The sequence below is a fragment of the Microtus ochrogaster genome, chromosome 19 (assembly GCF_000317375.1).
Source record: "Microtus ochrogaster isolate Prairie Vole_2 chromosome 19, MicOch1.0, whole genome shotgun sequence".
Lineage (NCBI taxonomy): Eukaryota > Metazoa > Chordata > Mammalia > Rodentia > Cricetidae > Microtus > Microtus ochrogaster.
Genome location: NC_022021.1, coordinates 8,619,891 through 8,640,718, shown reverse-complemented (window position 1 = coordinate 8,640,718; position 20,828 = coordinate 8,619,891). Strand labels below are relative to the sequence as shown.

Genomic DNA, 20,828 nt, shown 5'->3' with positions numbered 1-20,828 from the left:
AATAAACAAAAATTATTTATTTCTATATATTAGACCAACTGTGTGCTTTTTGGACTTTTCAACCATATAACTAGACTCTGAATAAGACAGATTTCTGAACTTGTAAGAGGTACTGAAATTCTCTGAGGACCATTGTCCCACACCTCAAACAAACTTGTATCAGAGCTCAAAGTAACAAGCAAACACATTTGGGTTATCTGAAGGGCAAAGGTTCTTCTCACTCAAAAGGTTGGGGTGCCAGCAGTATGGGAGTGGTGTGTCCCAAACTCTGGCTTAAGATCCCTGGAAGGGGATACAGTTGTTCAAAGTTAACGAAATTCCATCCTTTAGCTCCTAGCAGAAGCAGACTCAAAATCTTGCTTTAAAAACTCATATTTAGCTTAGTCTTGGATTCTTGCAGATTAAGATTAAACAACAAGCTCCAAACCAAAGATCACCAAGCATCCCGAAAGATAAAAATAAGGAGACAACAGAGACAAAATGATAACAAGTTAGTCATCCAATGACTGTGCATTGTGGAATTGCTAGACAAGCGCACAGACTACCTCTAGATAGATGTTTAAATAACAAAGTTATTTATGAATAATTAAATTACTTAAAAAAATTATAATTAGAATTATAATTACAATGAAGCAACAAGAGACCATTAAGAATGAACAAGATATCCAAGTATGGTAGTTTACATATTATTCTAGAACTTGGAAGTAAGAGGCTGGAAAATTGTACCATGTTTAAGGCCAAATGGTCTGAATAGTGAGTTTTAGGTTAGCTTACCTATATGGTAAGACCCTAATGAAACAAACACACCAAAGAATAAAACAAAAACAAAAAAACCCTGAAAGACAATGGAATTGAACAGTTGCACATGGCATAGCTGAAAAAGGAAAAATGGAAAATCTGAGACATAGATTAGGAAATATGATTGATAATACAATGGGAAAGTTGGATACAAGCTGGGTTGGAGTCACAGAAAGAGACACCAGAGGAAACAGAGTGATGTCTCAAAGGAAATGGCCAAGAATTATCCAGAACTGATAAAGTACATGAGGCATAATGTAATATAATCAAACCCTGAAGAAACTGATCCTTAAGCCAATGCTAACCAATAGATATTGCTAATTTTTCAATAATAAGTTTAGAGAAATATTATTTTTAGAGACAACAAGGCAATGGACTCATTTCACACAAGACTGAAAGAATACAAATAAGAGACAAATCAACAACAAAGGAATTACTAAATAAATTCTCGAGGAAGAACCTGGCAGTGGAGCGTGGCCTGAAATGTGGATAACAAGGAGAGTGTGTGCAAACCTTAATCTGTGCTTATATAACTCTCAGCAAACCAGGAAAGTCGGTATTCAATATGCATAGAAAGAATCCTGCTGGCCCTGTTGCTGCTCGGAAGTCAGGAGGGCCAGCCAAGCCTTGCAGGATCACCTGGCAGGAGCTACTTAGTGTAGGTCTCTGAGTGGACAACAAAGAAAAGCTTTTGTCAATACTTTCCCACTCCTTGGTATCCATGCTGTTCAAATGAGGAAAACATGGGTTCCTCTAAACTTGGGTGTGTGTTCCTGGGCCTTCACTTCGAGGTGCCCCAAGTTTAGGTGGGTTGGTTGCTTTCCAGAGCTTTTGGTATGTACCATTATGGCCGAAAGCCCGAGTCACCCAGAGAAGGTTGACCCTCATATAGGGTGTAGCATGGTAGTCTGTATTTATCCTTCTGATTTCAGTTTTCTTCCATGACTAAATTTGGGGGAACTGATAAGCATCTGAATTCCAGGATTCTTCAAAGAAATTTCTGCTAAATTCTAACATGTTGACTAAGCATCAGACTTTCAACATTTATGAAGATGTTTTCCACATTGGCCTAGGAAATCAGCTTATTGGACACCTTATCTTCTATGTTAATGTCTGTATACAATTCTCTCCATCCTAACGGTACATTTCTGAAGCTGTCCTCGGGACTTGTCATGGCTGAACACACTGACCTCATCACATACACTTCCCTGCCCTCTGTAGGGCTTCCATGTTGCCCGTATCCTTTAAGAACATGGAGATGTTCTAAAGTGTGCTGGCCCTCACTTGTAGCTGGCGGCACCAGTCCACACCTTGGTGTTGTCACGGTCTCAATTCTGCTTCCCAAGCAGAGGGACAATGCTGTCACCCTGAGATTTGCTATAAACTCAGCAAAGGAAGGTAAGTTCTAACCAATCGCCTTCGAGGCAGTAGGGGCCCAAGCATGCAGCAGAGCATGCTGTCCCTAAGCTAACAGGAAGCGTGTTCACATCTGCAGTGGAGGCAAATTTCTTTACCCTGGGTTTCTTCCTTCCGGCTGTCTATGTACTCGATGGTAGGAGGATTTTGGAAACAGGGACTCTGAAGAATCAGTGTTAGGAAGACAGGGAGAGAATGATTTCCATGAAGAGCCCAGTGGCGTCTGATCACCACAGGCCTTCTGTCCTAAGAGGCTGGCATATAGGTCGGCATCTGGATCAACATACTACAGTTTGATATGGCATTCAGGTGTCACTCATAACAGTGAGGACAGGTCCTTCACCACATCCATTCCCACAAGGGCTTCTGTATCTAGACAGGATCCTTTGCTTTGAGAATCTCTCATTCATTTTTAAATCTGTTACCTTTCAAGCTCAGGCCCTGCTTCCAAATGAGCTTGTACCCTTTTCAAGGTAGATTTTTAAACACTTCCTCTAACAACAAACATAGGAGATAGCAAATTTGCTCTTGCTGTTTCCCTGCTCAGGTTCCTGTGTCCAGGAGCAGCTCACCATCCAGGATGACCAGTTCAGACTTCTAACCATCAGAGACAACAGGTTATCAGCTTACTGGGTACCACCACAGCCATCCTCGGCAGTTTCTATGGTGATTCTGCAGTGACTACCCCATAGAAAATGGGCCTCCCGGGAGAGCAGAGCATAAATGTGTATCTTTGCTTTTTCTTCCTTCCTTTCTGTCATCACCACCACCACCACCATCATCATCTATTTCTTTCTCACACTGAGCAGAAGGATGGTGTTGGACTCAAATGAGCAACAAGTAATAAGTGTTGAGGGACTAATATTTAAATCTCCTGCCTCCCCAGAAATTGTCTTCTGTAAAATATAGGAAGGCAAGTTAAAGCACTATTACTAAATGTGTGTTTCACCAGTAATACATGTCTTAGGTGACCCACTGAAGAGATGGAAGGAGCCTCATCCTTCCACACAGCTAAGCAGATAGAATCCATTGTAGACATGTGCTCAAGGAAACACAGGGAAGAGGACTTGGCGGCACCACTGTCATACAGAGATCATCCAAAGGTCACTTCAGAATTGGGATGCCGTGTGTGCCGGCCACTTGTTTTAATTCAAAGAATGGGTACATCTCCAGTTCACTATGCACCAGGTACATCTACAGTTCCAGAGCCAAGCACCTACATAAGACGATTATCTTCCCACTGAGAAAGGGAACAGCTACTGGCCATGGTTTCTCTTGCAGTCTACATTCAAAGCAATGGCTTCTGGGTCGCAAAACTGGCTAGTGGCTTACTTGGTTTTGTTGTGTCTTTTTGAGATAGGGTCTTGCCATATCTCTTAGGTTGATCTTGAATTCACAATCCTCCTGCCTCTGCCTTCAGAGGGTCATATAGGTGTGTACCTACTCTAACTTTTTACAGTATATTTAAAAGAGACAAAGACATAGCTTATAATGACACATTTTACCAAACGAAATGCTCTAAGGTAAAAAGGGGGCTCTTTCCATCTACTCTAGAAAACCTTGTTATGTCTCCCCACTCTACTGTGTGCTAGAGAGTGTGAGGTATGAGCAAGGTGAGCACTAGGGAGGGTGAGGAATGCAGGCCCAGCCCTACACCCCCAAGGGAAGGCAGGGCTGGTAGGCAGCTTTCTTGGCACTCATATCCACTGACATACACTTGCTAGGTTCTTATTAAACGCCTGGATGGGTTCACAGGAGCTAGGGTACACTGTCCAAGTCAGTTAGTTTTGTTGTAGTACAGAAACATTTTCTCCTTTGGCTCCCAATAAAAATCAGCAGCTGTGCGGGTCTGGCCAATCTGCTCCTTGGAGCAATACACTCAATATTGCACAACAGTAATTGTAACCTTTTTCATTTATTGATAACATAGAAAAGCAAAGCAAGAGAATGCTTTGAAGAGCCTGTTTCCACAGTAGCCTCCAAGAACAGGTAGATTATACCACGTCACAGAGCAGGGGACTTAGAAACAGAGAGTTTCACAGTTTAAGGCCACACAACTAAGATGAAAGCAACTGGCCCAACTATCCATTCTGTACCGGCAAAAATCCTACTTTCACAGGCAGTGAAAACATCGTGGTGTACTTGGATGGAGCTGACTCCCTTGGCTCCCAAGGACCAGAGCTGCTGGGTGCCTAACTGCCTTCTGTCCTCACTGGTAACTCAGGAATATGGAGTGGTTTTTATCAACCAGGTTTTCCACAACAGAGGGACAAGAATGGGCCCACCAGTACCTCGACAGAGTTCTGGGCAGCCCTAAGGAGAAACAAAGTCTGAGGGTAGCCCCAGATGCTCCCTTCCCAGGAAAACTATTAAAGAGACTAAGATGGTCAGCAGGGTGTGAGGTTCAAGACCAAGCAGAGCAAACAACACTGACATGCTTCACTGGTAAGGTATAGTGTGCAGCGATAAGGAGGGGGAGGGGGACCAGTTTATATAGGTGAAAGTGGCTTTAATTTTTTATTGTATTAAAAATTACTTATTTGGAAAATTTTAACAATCCAAGGTATGGAAGTTTCTACAGAGATCTTAAGTTGGAGGAGGAAACCCCAAAGCACTCCTTACTATATGCTGAGCACATAATCCCAGTGTTTGATGGGCTCCATCTCGTTCAGAGTCCCCACCGGTCCCTTAAGATGCCCCTGTAATCTCTGTTTTACAGGTCAGAGAATGGAAGTGAAGAAAGGCGCCGTGTCAGAGAGCACGTGGCCCGCAAGGAGGAGTCCTGGATTCACACAGGGCAGTCTGCCTTCACCAGCCATACCCTGAGCATGAGCCCTCTCCTGGGAACTGTGTGTTAGGGACCAGAGTGGTCAAGGAGCTCTGAGATGACATGGTCTGGTAGTGGTTTGTGAGGGACCTTGTCAAATTTTAACCATCCACCAATATTCTTGCCTCCTCTTCCAAGAGACTAGTACCATGTCACACACTGCTGAAAACTCTAATGGAAACCTTGAGTAGACACCCCCCAAAACCATGAGTGGAAGCAGAAGACCATGATGTATCCATCGTGTCCATTTAAACACTGGCTTTCTAAGCCTCTTCCAGGTGGAGAAGTGCCCATTGCCTTCAGCAACATCAAGCCTAACCTACCTCGGAATGCTACACAAATGAATAAAAATGGAATATGCCCTGTGTTCTCTTTCTAGGTCCAGAATCTTAAGGATGAGGTCACAATATCCAGGACCATAGCCACAAATGCAATCTAGCTCTGCAGGGAGCCTACAAGAGACCATTTGTGTGGAATTTGAAGTATTGGATGAAATGGGGACTACTATGCCTAGAATGTGTAGTGACTATCATCAGTGGCCCCAGGGAAATCCATAATTTGTAACAATGCTCTTTAACTTGAGAGCACGGAAACTTCAGAAATGAGGGCCTGTCTGAGCATGGCCAATAAAAACAACCTAGTAAATAATTTGTGCCCAGAGGTTCCAAGAATTAAGCCATATGTTTCATCCATCCACCCATCCATCCATCCATCCATCCACCCATCCATCCATCCATCCATCCACCCATCCATCCACCCATCCATCCATCCATCCATCCATCCATCCATCCATCCATCCATCCATCCGTTTGTCTGTCCATCCATCCATCTGCCCATCTGTATATCTACCTATTCGTCCCTCACTGCTCCCTCATATTATCCCTCCCTCTACTCCTATACTCAACAAATATTACAGAATGAATTCTGGTTTCAGATGTTGGGGTCACCTCAACAGTTCTGTCAGAGTTCGGGAGAAGGTAAAAATAAAGAGATAAGGAGACCCCAAATGCCTGATGGAACAGGAAAGACTTTCTGGAGGAGGTGAGAAACTTTGTCCCTTTTCCAAATGAACAAGGGAAAGGCTTTGGAGACAAAGGGGATAGAACGAACAAAGGTGGGGCCAGGAGAAGCAGCAAGCAGAAGGGCTGGGAGGCCGGATGGAGACTGCAGGTCTACATCAGGGTCAGTATTGCAGACATAACTGGAGGAAAGCAGCCGTGAGGTTTGGATTCCGAGATTCTGTACACGGTAGGAAGATACCACAGCATTTGAGACAGAGAAGATGTTTTAGTGGATCTACTGGTAGTCAACACCAGACCAATATTGTGAAGTGATTATCACACTTTGATTGATTTGAAGCTTTTAACTTCAGTTGACTTTTCATATGTGTTGATTTTACTTTTCTAGTAGTTATACTTTATTATGTCTTACAAATCAATGGGTCTGCTATGGATCAAACAGGATTAATAGATGGTGTGAGAGTCACTGCTCAGTTTCCACAGACTTAAATGGGGCTAACATCTGGGCTTCCCTGCCTCCTAGAAGTTGTGAGGGTTGAATGAGCCCTTGGTGCAAATCTTGGCATTTAAGGCATGGGTGGTACATGGTGGACCTTCTGTGGTGAACTTGATAAAATGGGCAAGGAAAGGAAAAATATCTGTAGACAGAGAAACCAGGCAATGCATTCTAGAGTAATCCAGGCAAGAAACTGGAGCAGAGCAAGCAGGAAGGCTTCCTGAGACGGTGGAAGATTCTCCAAGGTGTCCAGGGCCTTTGTGCCCAGTTAGATGTGAGCATGAAGGGTGCGGATGAATCTTGGAGCCCCCCCCCTTTTTGGGCTCGAGTGATTGACTCCACGTGGATTCATGCTCTCCAGCGGGGACTCTGGCTGGAGAGGAGCTTTGTGAGGGGAGGGGAAGATGCTCGGATGAAATGCAAGAGACCCTTGAAGTGTTCCAGAGGGAATGTGCTCTTTCAAATGTCCTGTAGTGAGCGTGTAAGTATCGCTCACTTGAAAGGCCATCATACCTGCCTGGGAAGTAGTTATCTAGTTACTACTTACTTTGCTTCAAATCCCTGCCTGACAGCCTTCCTGAGCAATCTCCTGTAGAGACAGGGAGCTTATGACTGTCAGTACACAAGGGTGGAGCATGTGACAAAGGCTTTGGAGCAGCAGAGCCTGGTTTGAGACAGTTTTGTAATGGTTATTACCTGTTGTCTTCAGAAAGGCCCTCGAAGGCTGCATTTTCCAGGTCTTAGCTCTCTCAGACATTAGTGATAAAGGATGCCTTCAGACTGGTGCCTGGGATTCACTCAGATAGAGCACCTGCCACTATCCCCTTGCACTATTTCTGAACGGTCATTTCTAGATGTGTTTGAGAATGTTCTTTGCACCTCAGCAAAGCCCCTAACATCAGAAAGTGGACTTTGTTCCAGGGAAGGATTTGCAGGTTTTTCACTTAAAATAAACTTACCAGAGACAGAGCAAGGTTACGACGGGGCAACTGTAACACCTCGCTAGGGTCACATCTAGTTCTTCACAGGGATCCTTTAGCCTGGTACCCTATTTTCCATCAGATCACCCCTTCCTGATCTGCTCAGGAAGATAAAGCCTTGGGTCTCAGCTCCTTTCTGTCTTAAAGACACACCCCCAGGCCCTGAATGTGACAAGCAGGAGCACTGGGTCCTCTAGGGACATCCATCCAGACTCTAGCATTCCCACATCCATAACTTCCACTGAATGTCTTCTTTCTCTGTGTCCCTGGTATCTTCTCACCCGTGGCCTGCTTCCTGCCCTAGGGTACCCCAGAGCTGGAAAGCAAGGAGCCTTCTGCAGGCCAGGGCAGACTTAGCTGGCCCAATTCACCTCTGTGGAAAGGAAGATAAGTAGACTATAAGCCAGAGGGCAGGGTGACACCTTCCTTTTGTACTAAAAGGATCCTTCTTAGTCTAGATAGAGGTTCACGAAGGAGGCCAGAGGTCACGGGTGAGTACTACCCTGATAGACTCCCATCTGCCACCTATAATGTGGACTTTGAGTGGCTGATGGGTTGGTTCTAGAATCACCTAGACAGCTCTGGGAAGCGCTTTTCACTTTCCTTTTGAAGTCATGAATGCAGATGTGCAGAAGTGATGCTTCCCAGGACTCCAGCAGGAGAAAAACGAATGGCTGACTCCTCCAAATACATTGCTGTAGACTAACCCTTTAGTGCTTCATGAACCACCTTCAAAAGCATTCTTGATGCTTATACAAGGCAAATATATATTCATGCATGTGTGTGCAGATAAGATGTATTGCTGTTACAAAAATGCTTGCACTCATCCCTATGAGATGCTTTTTTCCTCATCTAGGAATGGGTCATTATATATGTGTCTAGGTGAGTGGAGGCAACAGCTGCAGAGTGCTCCAGATTCTAAACACACACCAAGACCTTTCTCCCTCTGACAGGCTGGTTGCTCCTGCCTTTCTTGATACTACAGACCTGTGCTGAGAACCCATCTATCTCTGTCCTATGTCCTCGGAGTTCAATTTCTCCTCCCAAAGCACAATGCTGGGACAGTGAGCCTGGGACTTTTGTGTTGATGGCTGTTTCCTGCTTCCTTTTCCAGATTGGTCTTATCTGCACACACATGACTTCAAAAGGAAAGTGAAAAGCATATAAAGGATTGTGGGGAAATACCCAGACGTCCATTTGCTGACTCTTGAATGCATATCTGCAAGCGTGGTCCCACTGTAAGTACGTCCTGAGTAGGCTGCCTTAGCACAGGCAGCTGCCAGCCCCACTAAGTGAAGGGATGCTGATGTTGCCCAGGGAGGTTGAGCATCTCATTTCCTATGATGGGCATGGCGAGGAGGAAGGAGCAGGCTGTAGGAGGCGCCTTCACTAACATCTTAGGGTGGATCTTCTACACTCCCTCCTGGAGACTACTACCTCAGTGACTCCAGATGCCTGGCCATCCTCGGCTGCTCCCTCTGAAGGACTTTTCATCTCAACTTTCTCAAAAATCTTCTTAAACATTTAACTTAATTATTTTTTATTTCATTCATCTCCCTGAGGAAAAGATGTCAGCCCAGAATATGCTTACTATATACTTTAAGATTTGTTGATCAATCTTTGAATACAAAATGAAGCTCAGCAAATGAGTTTAATCAAAACATGGGCTCACTCATCCCAGATCCTGGCGCTGGCAGTGTCTATGACAGCTTCTTGGCCTTGTGGTTTAGCCCCTCATCTTTCCCACCTCTGATCCACTGCTTGGTTCTTCCCTTCTATCTAGAAATAGCTCCCCAGCCCCGCTCATCTAGCCAAAGAACCACCACTTCTTCTTCCTTTCCACTAACATGTAATGAGTTCCAACTTTGGCCCAATAATGCCAGGGCTTGACAGGGGTCTTTAGACTTTGCAATAACCTATCCAGCAGGATTTCTTTGGCTGATTGGAAGTCAAGTGGCCTTCACCTAAAGTTGGCTTTGTCAGCAGGTGCTGACCCAGGTTCATGTGGACACCAGCACCTCATCTACAGCCCTGCCTTGGCTGGAAGAGAATTGCTCTTGTAAGTCCAGGAATTTAGTTCTGCTCCCACGTCACTCCAAGAGTCCAGAAACACTTTCACCACAACAAGGATTGTCACCTTGGAGCATGTGACTCCTCACTGAGTCCCAGAACATCTGAATCTTGTTCTCTTCCCTTCCTCGGGCTTCTGCAGAAGTGCCCAGGAATCCAGGCATTTCTGCGCACACTCCACTCTGACACGAGGCACTTGGTGTGCCTGCCAAGCCTAGCTAGGGACCCTGCCCTCGCCCTGACTCTGTTAGAGGACGCCAGGGAAATTGTGTGTGGGGGTTGTGATGTATATGAACATAGCCTAACTAAGCCAAAGGTATTGGGATCATGTTCATGCCTACATTTTCTGTCTTCATCAAAGAAGGGTGAGCACTTTAGGCAGAGTGCCAAGGAGCTCTGACTTTTCTCCTGTCCCAGTTGGAGGACATGGTCCTGATTTTCTTCTCTGGCTCTGTAATGTCATCCACTGCCCCATGAGCTACTGCTCGCTCTGGCTATCGTGGGGTGAAGACCATGTATGCCTTTCTGCTGACTCAGAGTTATTTCTGGTCCTGCTGTTCATCACACCCATCTGTCTGAGCTTTGCCAGGATAGGAGAAAGGGAGCAGGGGGGGAGCCACATGTCACCCCAAAACAGAGGATGACCTTGAGGCTATCCCAACACCATAGGGTTTTCTGAGAAAATTCTCATGATGCCGGTCATGTAGGCAAGCAGAAAATGGCCAAGATGTTCCTGTTGTAAGATAGCAAAGGTATCCAGTTACCGTACATGACAGGATGCAAGGTCAACCTTAATGGGCACTCTTGGGCTTCTCTATCTGACTCAGCAAATAGGAAGTCATAAGAACAGAGGGTTCTTCCCTGAGTGACAGGCAGCTTGTTAAGATGGCCTGGGATCCCTTTGAGAATTGTCTGTCAGGAGAAATCATTTTCAAGAGAATGGGGGCCTAAAGGCCACCCTGTCCTCTGAGCAGCTGTGACAGAGTGGGGATGTCATCTTCTCTGACTCTTCAGGCAGGTGTGTGTGTGACCTCCGGCAGTCACCTTCAGAGTTGGCTCAACAAGAAAGAACTCCCAGAATACTAGCCATAGATTCCACATGTGACCTCAAAGAAGAAAAACAGATCTTCCTCTGTGCTGTGGCAGAGATAGAGGCTTGGGATCTCTGGAGTGGGGACCCAGTCGGTTCACACCTCCTCATTCCAAACCCCTAGCTTCTGCTTCCTGTTTCTGCCTCTGCTGCGTTTTTAGTGAGACTGTCTCGGTCCCCAGTCCATGGTCGTCTCATGAAGCTGGTGGAGCCTACACTGTGCACACCTTAGCACACAGGAATGAGCTGCTCTAAGCAAGGGATTTAAAAAAGGTGCTTCCTAAAGAGAGTGGGGTGCAAGGGTAGAAAGGCGAAGAGCCAGTCTTCCTGCCATCTCTGATGTCACGCTCTCCATGAAAGGTCAGAGCAGAAGGGCACAGACGCAGTAGGAAGTGAAAGATGTTCACGGGAAAGCACCCTCCTGGAAAGTACACCAATGTGGCGTTGTCTGACTGCCACCTCAGAGGCTGTAGACAGCACAGTGCTGGTCACAGAACCTGGCTGTGCTTGAGGAAGGTTCAGAGGACAGCACTGAGGACAAAGGGGGCTTTGGTTTGTTGGGCAAGTGCCACCCCAAGCATTCAAAGCAGAGCTTCCAAAGCCATGAACTTTACACATAAGGACAAGGGCAGGACTGGTAATAAGCCTCCCCCAAGAGCCAAGCAAGTGAGTAAGGAGTGGGCTGCCACTCAGCCATTTGAAGCTTATTTTTCTTTTTCCTTCTCAAAACAGTGCCTTCCAAAAGTTCATGTTCAGTTTATTAATATGTTCAAGAGTGAATCTCTGGTCTTAGCATTAGCCATTAAATGGAACCTGGACCATTTGTAACTGTTCTGCTCTTTTGGAAAACCTCAAGGAGCTTAAAATCTTCTAGGTAGTTTACCCCAAGTCACTAGGCATCTCTTTTGATGCAGCCGAAGAGAAACACTCACAGACATGAACAGACTGGTCTCTGCAAATTATTAGAGAATAAAATGTAACATCTAAACTTTCCCCAATTCAGGGTCAAAAATTCCACATTTAGTTTTTTCCCCACAAAAATTCTTGATTCGCTATGAAACAGACACACCAGGCTATGGTTCTGGATTCTCTTTTCAAACTGCTCACACTCATGCCCTGGGAAAAGGTGATGCCAGGCAGGAGCAACCATACTGGTATACCACGTTCCCATTTTTCTCTGGCCCACACACAGTTTCTCAGTAAGTGTTTCTCCATGGCTGGGGCTCACCACATTGGCTCTAGGTCTGTCCTTCCTGGGAGAAATGAAGCATTTTGATCATCTCACTGACCTTGAAGCTGGAGGAGTCTGTCCTATGCAGATCCTGCTGCTGCACACAGCCAAGAAGTGTAACAGGAGCTTGTGGGCTCAGGCTAGAAAAGGCCACTGTGCTGGGCGGGGCTGGAGAGTCTCCTACCAATCAGACCTCCAGCTCCACTGGCTCCCCCAGCTGTGTCCTTGAAGGCCAGTTCCCAACTCTCCTGCCACTGGGCCAGGCGTCCTTTCTAGAACCTGCCATTTCTATGAAATGTTTGCCTTTTCCTTGAGCAGGTAGACCTTCGAAGGGTCCTGCCAGCTGGCTCTGCAGACAGTTCTTGCTTTGAGATGGTCTTGCGGCTCACTTGGAGGGCAGTCCTAGCTTGGGGTACAAGAGCCAGCAGAGGAAACTACTTACCTGTTTAGGAGGGGAGAGAGGATTTTCCTGCACCAGGAGCAATTGGGAAAGCCCACACAACTTGTTATCTGGTTCAGGGACAATGATCGTTACCATCATCTTCAAGATGAGGCTCTATGAAGTAGAGACTAGACTTTCTCACTTTCTATACACACCAGCTTACATGACCAGCCGACAGCCCAGTAGACCTTATCCCTGCTAAAAATAGCCTCCCAGGACATCCGTCACTGAAAGGTGCCTATGAATAGCAATAAACCACCCGGGTTTTGGACAGCAGCCCTGCCATTTCAAAGGAGCTTGCCTGGGCTTCTCATGGCCATCACGTACACAGGCAATCACATCGATGTCACCTGCTCACTCCTTTCTCACTGAGGGCACCGCCAGCTCAGAGAGTTGCTGGACAGGAAATGCTGGTTCCCCTAAGTGGGTCAGTGTTCTCCTTTGAGGTGAGTGAGGTGATGTGGGATGAGAGAGCTCAGGAAGGGTCTCCTAAGAGCTAAGAAGTCTCCACCTGAGTGTGCATGCACACATCCCGTCTCCTCCGCTGTGTGCTTAGGGGTCAAGCACTTCACCACGTGTTCCTGACAGCCCGGTTAGCTTGGGTTCTCCCTGTCGAAAAGACATGGCTCACCCTGAATGGGAGGTTTTTATAAATTGATTTCCTTTCAACATGTGATATGCTCAGCTGCTTTCTGGATAGTTCTGTTGTTTCTTTGAAGCAATCCGATTGTGCCAACCACAATTGCTTCATGATCCTCCAGGATCTTAGTCCCAGCTGGATGCTGTCATCCGGGGTCTCAGTTCCTGGGCCCCAGTGGCCTCCTCTGCGGGTCATGGGACTGAAGGGTAAGTGGAGGCTTCTTCTTAAAAAGTCTCTTGTGAGCATATATATTTGTTGTAAAGTCAGTTCTGGTGACTTGAAAGTATGACTCACAGATTCAGAAAACCGCAAGGTTTGGGGAGGATGGCAATGTCAATTTTTGAAGAATGCCAAACACACACACACACACACACACACGCATGCACACTCGCATGATTACACAACATACATGCACACAAATTCCTTTTATTTATTAAATAATAAATTAATAAAATAAAAATTAAAAATAAATTTTATTTATTAAGCAATAAATTATTTATTATTTAAAATTTTACTTTAAATTCCTTTTATTTTTAATAATAAACATTTCTGGCTCCTTCTGCCCCCCCTTACCTTCACAGCTTGTATTTTACAGATTAAGTTTACACGAGTTGGGACAGAAGTTGGGGGACTTGTTGAGGAAATAAGTGTCTGTTCCTCTCTAAGCTTGTCATAAAGAGGCTGTGACAGGGACAGAAAGCCTCTATGAGTGATTCACAGCAGCATTACGAGTATCTGAAACTCAGCTCACATGATTCCTGTTGAATTTCTCCGATCCCCTTCTCATCAACGCCAGCCCCCAAGCTCATGTCCATGTGGCCGTGTGACTGGCTTTTCCCATAGGGGAAAGGGCAGGAGTGACCATGCCACTGCTGTGTCGCCTACATTAGAGTGGCTGTTTGGGCCTTTCTCCCTTAGCTGTCCCTGAGTCCACTTGCCATGTGGATAGAGCAGGCCCCAGGTGGGGCCAGGCGGGGATGACCCACCTTGTGAGGTGGCCAAGGAGGAAGATGTGAGTAACCTGTGTCTTTGTGTCCCTCCAGCCTGGGTGAGTCACATCACAGTGGGAAAGGGAAGATAAAGGGCCTCTTTCTGCAGTTTGTCCTCAACAGCAGAATCCTGACTCACTAACTCAGCTCTGGGTGTCAGGACAATCTCTTCTAAGAATTTTCATATATATATACATATATCAACCTCATATATATGAATAATCTATATATATACCAGCCCATGCAAGCTCTGCAGTCCATATATATGTGTATATATATCTCAATCTCATATATATATATATTAACCCAAGACAGCCAGAAGCTCCATGCAAGCTCTGCAGTCCTTCTAGAAATGGACACAACTCTTCAGTTTTAAAGAAGATGTAACCTGAGACAGCCAGAAGTTCTTGAAGGTCAGAGCTAGTGGTGACTGGGTGAGGATCCACTCTGTGTGGCATGAGTTGCCTGGACAAGGTAGGTTCTTCGTGCCTGGAAGCAGCCAGCCACGGGCTGTGGATGTCACTGGAACAGACATAAGAACTAGAAGCAGAGTGGGGCAAGATGACCCCCCACCCCAGTTCTCTGCTTCTTAATTTAGCCTGCAAAATAAATTCTCCTGGGTGTTCTTTGTACCTGAACTGTAGAAGTAAGAGAATATATAAAGGAACCACGGGCTGTGGATGTCACTGGAACAGACATAAGAACTAGAAGCAGAGTGGGGCAAGATGACCCCCCACCCCAGTTCTCTGCTTCTTAATTTAGCCTGCAAAATAAATTCTCCTGGGTGTTCTTTGTACCTGAACTGTAGAAGTAAGAGAATATATAAAGGAACCAATTGACATGAAGGGCAGTGGCAAAATGGAAAGGGAGATGAATGAAGAAATCGCGAGACTTTTGAGTGCTGAAGAAAGGCGGAGTTTAATTTGCATATTGCCATAACCTATGCCTCACTTGGCAGGTGCTAGGCCACAAGGCAAAGCCCTCATCAAATGACAGCAGGTGTGCAAAGTAACCAGACACATATGTTGCTCTGACACACATGTTTGTACACACAAACACACACATACATACAAATAATAAGTACATTTAATTCTTCTGCAAAAGAGAGCAAAGAATGGTAATCAGTTACCTCACAATTGTACAGCACTTTAAAGTTTACATTCTGACCCCTTTGGTCCTCACAGCCCAGTGAGGTAGACAGCACTGGAATTATGACTAATCCCATTTTGTAGATGAGGAAACTGAGACTCGGAGGTGTAAACACTGGCCTAAGTTTCTCTAGCTGGACGATGCAGAGCTGGGCTGAGACTCAGGTCTGGTCCAATGTTCTTTCATGACCAGTTTCCTGGTGAAAACTGGACTGGATTGTGTAAAGACAGTGGTTTAACACTGTGAAGGAGGGTGATTGTTCTCCTCCAGCAGATCCAATCAAAAACAGTCAACCCCAACCTTAACGCCATGTCCCGAGGCAGCTGAACTGGAAGCTAGGCTAGCAGACACTCGCATCTGCCCTACAACTACAGGTCCCTCTGGACTTCGCCTCTGCCCTTTGTTAAGCTAACAGTGGCCTCTGAAAGGATGTCCTTCACTTCCCACCAACTGCAGTCTCCTTTCCAGGAATCACACAGTGACACCTTTAAACAAGTCACTTAACTTACAATCTTATTTCCTACAAAAGTGGAAATGAGTTCCATTCATTGATTTTCTCCAGCTGTGGACATTAATCTGGCTAAAAATAGCATACTATCTTTTATGCCATCTCAACCGTAGTAAAAATGATAAATTTTACAAGTTGGATTTAAAAGGAACACGTTTAAAACAGATTTTTTCATGAGGGAATAACATTAAATATTGAATTGAAAAGAAAAACTAAGTAAAATCCCTTTTCAAAACGTGAAAGTTGCTAGTTTTAGAAGTGGCCACATCATTGCCTTCCTCTTTAGGTGAGTGGCAATCACTGGTGGTCTTCGTTCTTGTCTCTCATAACACGAGAGAAGAGGGGAAGGCCCATTGTCACATTAAATGGTTTACATGTGTTTAATTGGTTTAAATGTAGTACTTTGAGATGCACTGATAAGCAGGCAGCAAAGGAGACTTGCTTTTAGAACTGCTCTAAAATATTGCCACTTTAAAATTCTCTTTTTAAATTCCCCTGGGGAATCGCAGAAGAAAGAGGACAGCCTTTTACTTCATGCCTGGAACTGTCACACATACTGGCTTCAGTGAGAGATTTGCTTCTGTTGTAAGAGTGGATGTCTTAGGCATCCCCGAAGTCCTCAGGGTAATCTCACCCGCAGGACAAATGTTGTGCTCATTTGAAAGCATGAAATTGGGTTGATTTCCTGTAGATTTTGCAGGGCACATGTTCACTAGTTGACGTTTTGAAGCTGGCCTCCCAAGTGCTCTTCGAAATGCATCTCATAAAGTCAGGTATTGGCACACACAGATGGGTGTGCCTTGTTGTACCCCACAAATACATACAGAGCTTCAAAAGACAGGGGCTTCAACAATCAAAGGAGGAACCACAGATTGCTCTGGTTAATTTTAAACATAATCAAGTTGAGGTGTTTTGTTTTTAAATGTGCGTCCCTGCCTTGACTGACCATGGTCTCTTTAGCTCTAGCAAGCCAGTGATCAAAGAAACGGCAATGCCCACAAATGACCACTGGTGGCGCTTCCGACTGTCTCCTGGAAACAGGCACCAAAGCTCATCACTAGCTGTGGAAAAGCTGCTTTTCAACAGACGAGGAGCATTAGAAATTCCTTTTTTCCCCCAGTAAGAATGGCTGAAGTGGCCTCTGGAATATAACATTGGAGAAACGAGCCCAAACTCCCAAGGAAAATGCACGTAGCGCCCTCTTCAGAGGGGAAGGGGCGGTGTGGTGTGGAGATGGGGCGGGGCTAAAGGTGGTGCAGGTACTCCTTCCCTAGTGGTGATTTGCATGAAACTAGTAGCTGTGCTCCTCTCAGGATTGCTAACCTTTACTTTTTCTCTGTAAGTTTGTGCGGTGTGTGGTGTTAATGACAAATTATTTCAAACGTTAGCTTCTGAACACAGAGAAATAAATCACAAGTTATGCACGATTAGGATCCAACAGCTCATGCTCTCCTCATGCGTACTATTATTTGAACTGAAAAGAACAAACAAGCAACTCAGGAAATGATAAATAAAGAGGAGAAAGCATCCCTAAGCGGCCCGGGGAGGCGGAGCTTGGCCCTGGGGGCGGGACTTAGTACTGCACTGTTGGCTAAAACGAACCAGGGAGATTTCTGGAGTGGGATTCATATAATATAAATTTTTAATTCAGCTTATATTTTTCCAGGCAGTTATGTACAGATATGACCCTTACCGTGCAGAAAATGCACCTTCTCTAGTTCTACGGTACATTCCCAATGCTAGCTCTTCCGCTGGGTTTTCGGAAACAGAGAGGGAATGTATTAGCTAGCTGTCCGCTCTATCACATGATGAAAATGCAAAGGAAGAGGGGAGGTTGCAGATCAGTCTTCATGGTCAGCGTCAATAAGCATCCTGCCTCTAAGAGAAAATGCTAGGCAGGCTAGGCTAAGATCACAATAATCCTTCATTGTCACCTCTTCCTCATTCTAAAGCAGTGGTCTCCCTGAGAACACGAGAGGAGGGTAATTAGGAGAGCCCTATTCCCTGAACAACTGACCGTTGTGTGGAGCATGAGGTGGCTTCCCCAGGCTGTGGGTGCAGGACAAACCCCTGCACTTGGCTTTCTACTCTAAGAGCCGTGGAATAGTTAGTGCCCTTCCCTACGCACTTAGAATAGCCTTGGTCAGATGACCTTGTTTTAAACAAAGGTTAGGAGAAGACTGTTTATCAGTAGCACACGGAAGCGGGGCTTCTCAAAAGAAGAAGCCCACAGACTGTTTCACAGTCCAGCCAGTGCTCACAATGAACCCAACTAAGCTTGTATACATCAGAAGAAGTTTCTAAAACATTCTAGGGGAAAAGAAACCAAGTGAAATCAGGTGCAAAGATGACTTTTAGGCCTCCATTTTTGCTTCGTGAAAGTCATTACTCTCCATAGCCCTTGGTGGCCTTCCCATGTCCCACAGTTTTGCCGGCTAACTGACAGGGGCATGTACCTTATTGCGGCCTCCACAGCTGTCTCTCCAAGAGGGCAGCTCCTTGGAACCACCAATCTCTCCACGAAGGCCCCGCTCAAGCTGGTGGGACACCGCTTACTTGTAATTAAGGAAATGCTACCAACAAACCCACTTGTTTTTGAATCTTTTATTTCCTGTCCCATGGCCTAGAGGCTGCAAGGCTTTTTCAGAGCACGCCACTCCTCTCATGCATGTCGAATGCACCGAGAACCATGCACATGCTGCATACTGAAGCTGCTTATGTGTGGGGCCTGCAGAGGAAGCTTCGGCCTGGCTGTGACCCTTGGCATAAAGGAAGTGTAAGAGAAGCCGTCAAGTCGTAGAAGATTGGTTAGAGGTGTGCCCAGGCTAGCGGAATGTCAAGGAAACTTTACAGGCTTCCTCTGTGGGGCCTTGTCCCCAAGTTCTAACAGAACATGGGACATGGGACATCTATCTTCATGACATTTTGCTCTAACGGACCAGCATCTCCTACTTCAAGCCCTGACGCAAATTGTGTCGCCAGCATCACTCAACTCTGCACCGTCCCACCCAAGGCTGGAGCATCTGTCTTTAACCCATGCATCTGGGCTTTACTCTGGCTGGAGACAGAATTGCAGTCTGGTTCCATCTTTGGTGGTGAACCAAGGCAGGCGCTGTCCCTCTGGGTCCCCGCCGTGCCACGTGTGACACACTCTTCACGAAATTCCCATGTTCTCAGGGACAAGGTAAGATCTTCAAGCAGGGAGTCGAGGTTCAATTTTGAGCGACAGCTCATAGAGTGTATCTTCATCTATGATGAGGGCTTTGTCAAGCAGGTACTGTATGACCTGGGGGGGGGTGGGAGAGGGAGAGAGAGAGAGAGACCAGCTGATGCTTCTCTCAGAAGATCAACTGTACATTTTCTGAATGAATCTGACACAACTCAACATTTTCCCTGAGACATCTGGAATTTTTCTAAAACAAAAACTACTGAATATATTGTAAATTGTAAAGTCCTCTCCCAACCTCTAAGCCTAGTCAGCACTCTTGAGGGCTGTTGTCATTTGGGATATGTGACCTCACTGTGCATTTAAGATGCATTACACATACTTACAGTATTCAGTTTAACCTTATAGTGATAAACAGAATCATAGCATCCATCAAAGTTTACTTTCCTCTTTGCAACACAGGCACATGAAGTTTCACTGATTATAGTCTTCAGGGTGTAGCCTATGAGTGGCTTTAATGATTGCACACTGATTGGTATAGGGCTGCAGTAAGTGTTTTACAAGCGTGGTCAGGGTGCAGTCCTTGTCAGCTTGCTCCCTCGTGCTTTTGTGTACATGTTCTACTGGGCAGATCCCAGGAAGAAGGAAAGGAAATGAAGGTGTAAGGACATGAGGTATTTCCTTCTTATTGAAGTAATGTTGATAACTCACACGAGAGTATTTCTCACCGTTCTAGGTTTATTTCTGTTGCTATCATAAACACCATGACCGGGAGCTTTGGGAAGAGAGGGTTTATTTCATCTTACTCTTTATATAGTCCATCATTTTATAGTTCATCATTGGAAGCAGCTAAGGTATGAACTCGAGGAAGAAACTAAAGCAAGCTATTTTTTTAAAGCAAACTTTGTCTAGTTGTAGAATGGATCCTGTAGTTTAGGGAGGTTGGAACTGAATGAAAGTACTGGGAACAGAAGGAAGAGGTCTGGATCCCAAGAAGCAGATGCTCAACAATGAATGAAACCTGACAAATCCATCTCCTCTGCATCCCTGTTCCCAGTTGGATTTGCTGGCCACTTCTAAGTTAGGTCCTTATCCTAAGTCAGACTGTGGTGTTCCTGTGGTGGTTTTATATATCCCACCAACTTCTACATCCATCTGTGTGGCTCTCACTAGCCCACATTGTTACCTTTGGCTGCTGGTCTATGCGGTAAGCAGTCTGCTGGAACTGGCGTATCTCTCGAATAATGTGTGATATCTAACAGGGGAAAAGAAAGCAATTCAGAAGCATCCCTCTGCATCATAGTGCATCCTCCCAGGGTGACATCCCTAAGTCCTATCCTCCATGGGGTAGGAGGAGTCCTGTCTGATTGCTTTTTATACCTTCCAGAAGCCAAAGGTAAAGCCAACAAGAAGGTCCTGAACTCATAATCACTGGGTTATTGCTGATGCTGGGTGGCCTCAGGGTGTGGGCAGGGAGAAGTTCTGGGCGCTGCTCCTGTGGTTTCTATCCTCTAACTTGGTGTTCAGAATATGGCTGTCTAGCAAGGAGACTCATGCATCTGCCTACCGGACCGTCTTAGAGAACCATCTTTGGAGCTTTATTCCCACAGCCTGGACCCAGACTTCAAGGAGTCACTGCCAAAACTCTCTTCAGCTGGCCGACAACCTGAGTCTTCACCCTCTTTTTCTACCTCAAGATTTAGGAGCTAACACCACCCTCATTTTCTAGCCTCTTCTTACTAAGCCATGACATCACTGACACAGGCCAATCACAAAAATGGCCACCTACCATTCGCATTTTGGAGAAATTGACAAGGCCTTCTTCCGTAAAGTTTGGTGTTCCTTCTTCAATGAAGGCCAGGTCTGTCAAGTACATCCCGAGGTAAGGGACAGCAGGGGGGTTACAGCTGCAAGGCCAGGAAGAGTGGTTCTTATTCCTGCACACACACAGTTAGAACTTGCACCACAGGAAACACAGTTTCTGTTGAGCTGATTTGGAAATGCTTT

At 45.6% G+C, this 20,828-nt stretch overlaps 1 protein-coding gene across 4 annotated transcripts in view; it reads right to left on the bottom strand.

Moving 5' to 3' along the window:
• Positions 1-15,066: 15,066 nt before the first annotated feature.
• Rasgrf2 (Ras protein specific guanine nucleotide releasing factor 2) overlaps positions 15,067-20,828 on the bottom strand; it is a 226,012-nt gene continuing 220,250 nt past the window's right edge. For all 4 annotated transcript variants that reach the window (XM_013349696.2, XM_026783773.1, XM_026783775.1 and 1 more), the window contains 3 exons: positions 20,611-20,728; positions 20,008-20,076; positions 15,067-18,941 (listed from right to left, as the gene is read on the bottom strand). In XM_013349696.2, the coding sequence (XP_013205150.1) occupies positions 18,849-18,941; positions 20,008-20,076; positions 20,611-20,728 (280 nt within the window). In that variant the 3' untranslated portion in view covers positions 15,067-18,848. The remainder of the gene's footprint in view (positions 18,942-20,007; positions 20,077-20,610; positions 20,729-20,828) is intronic.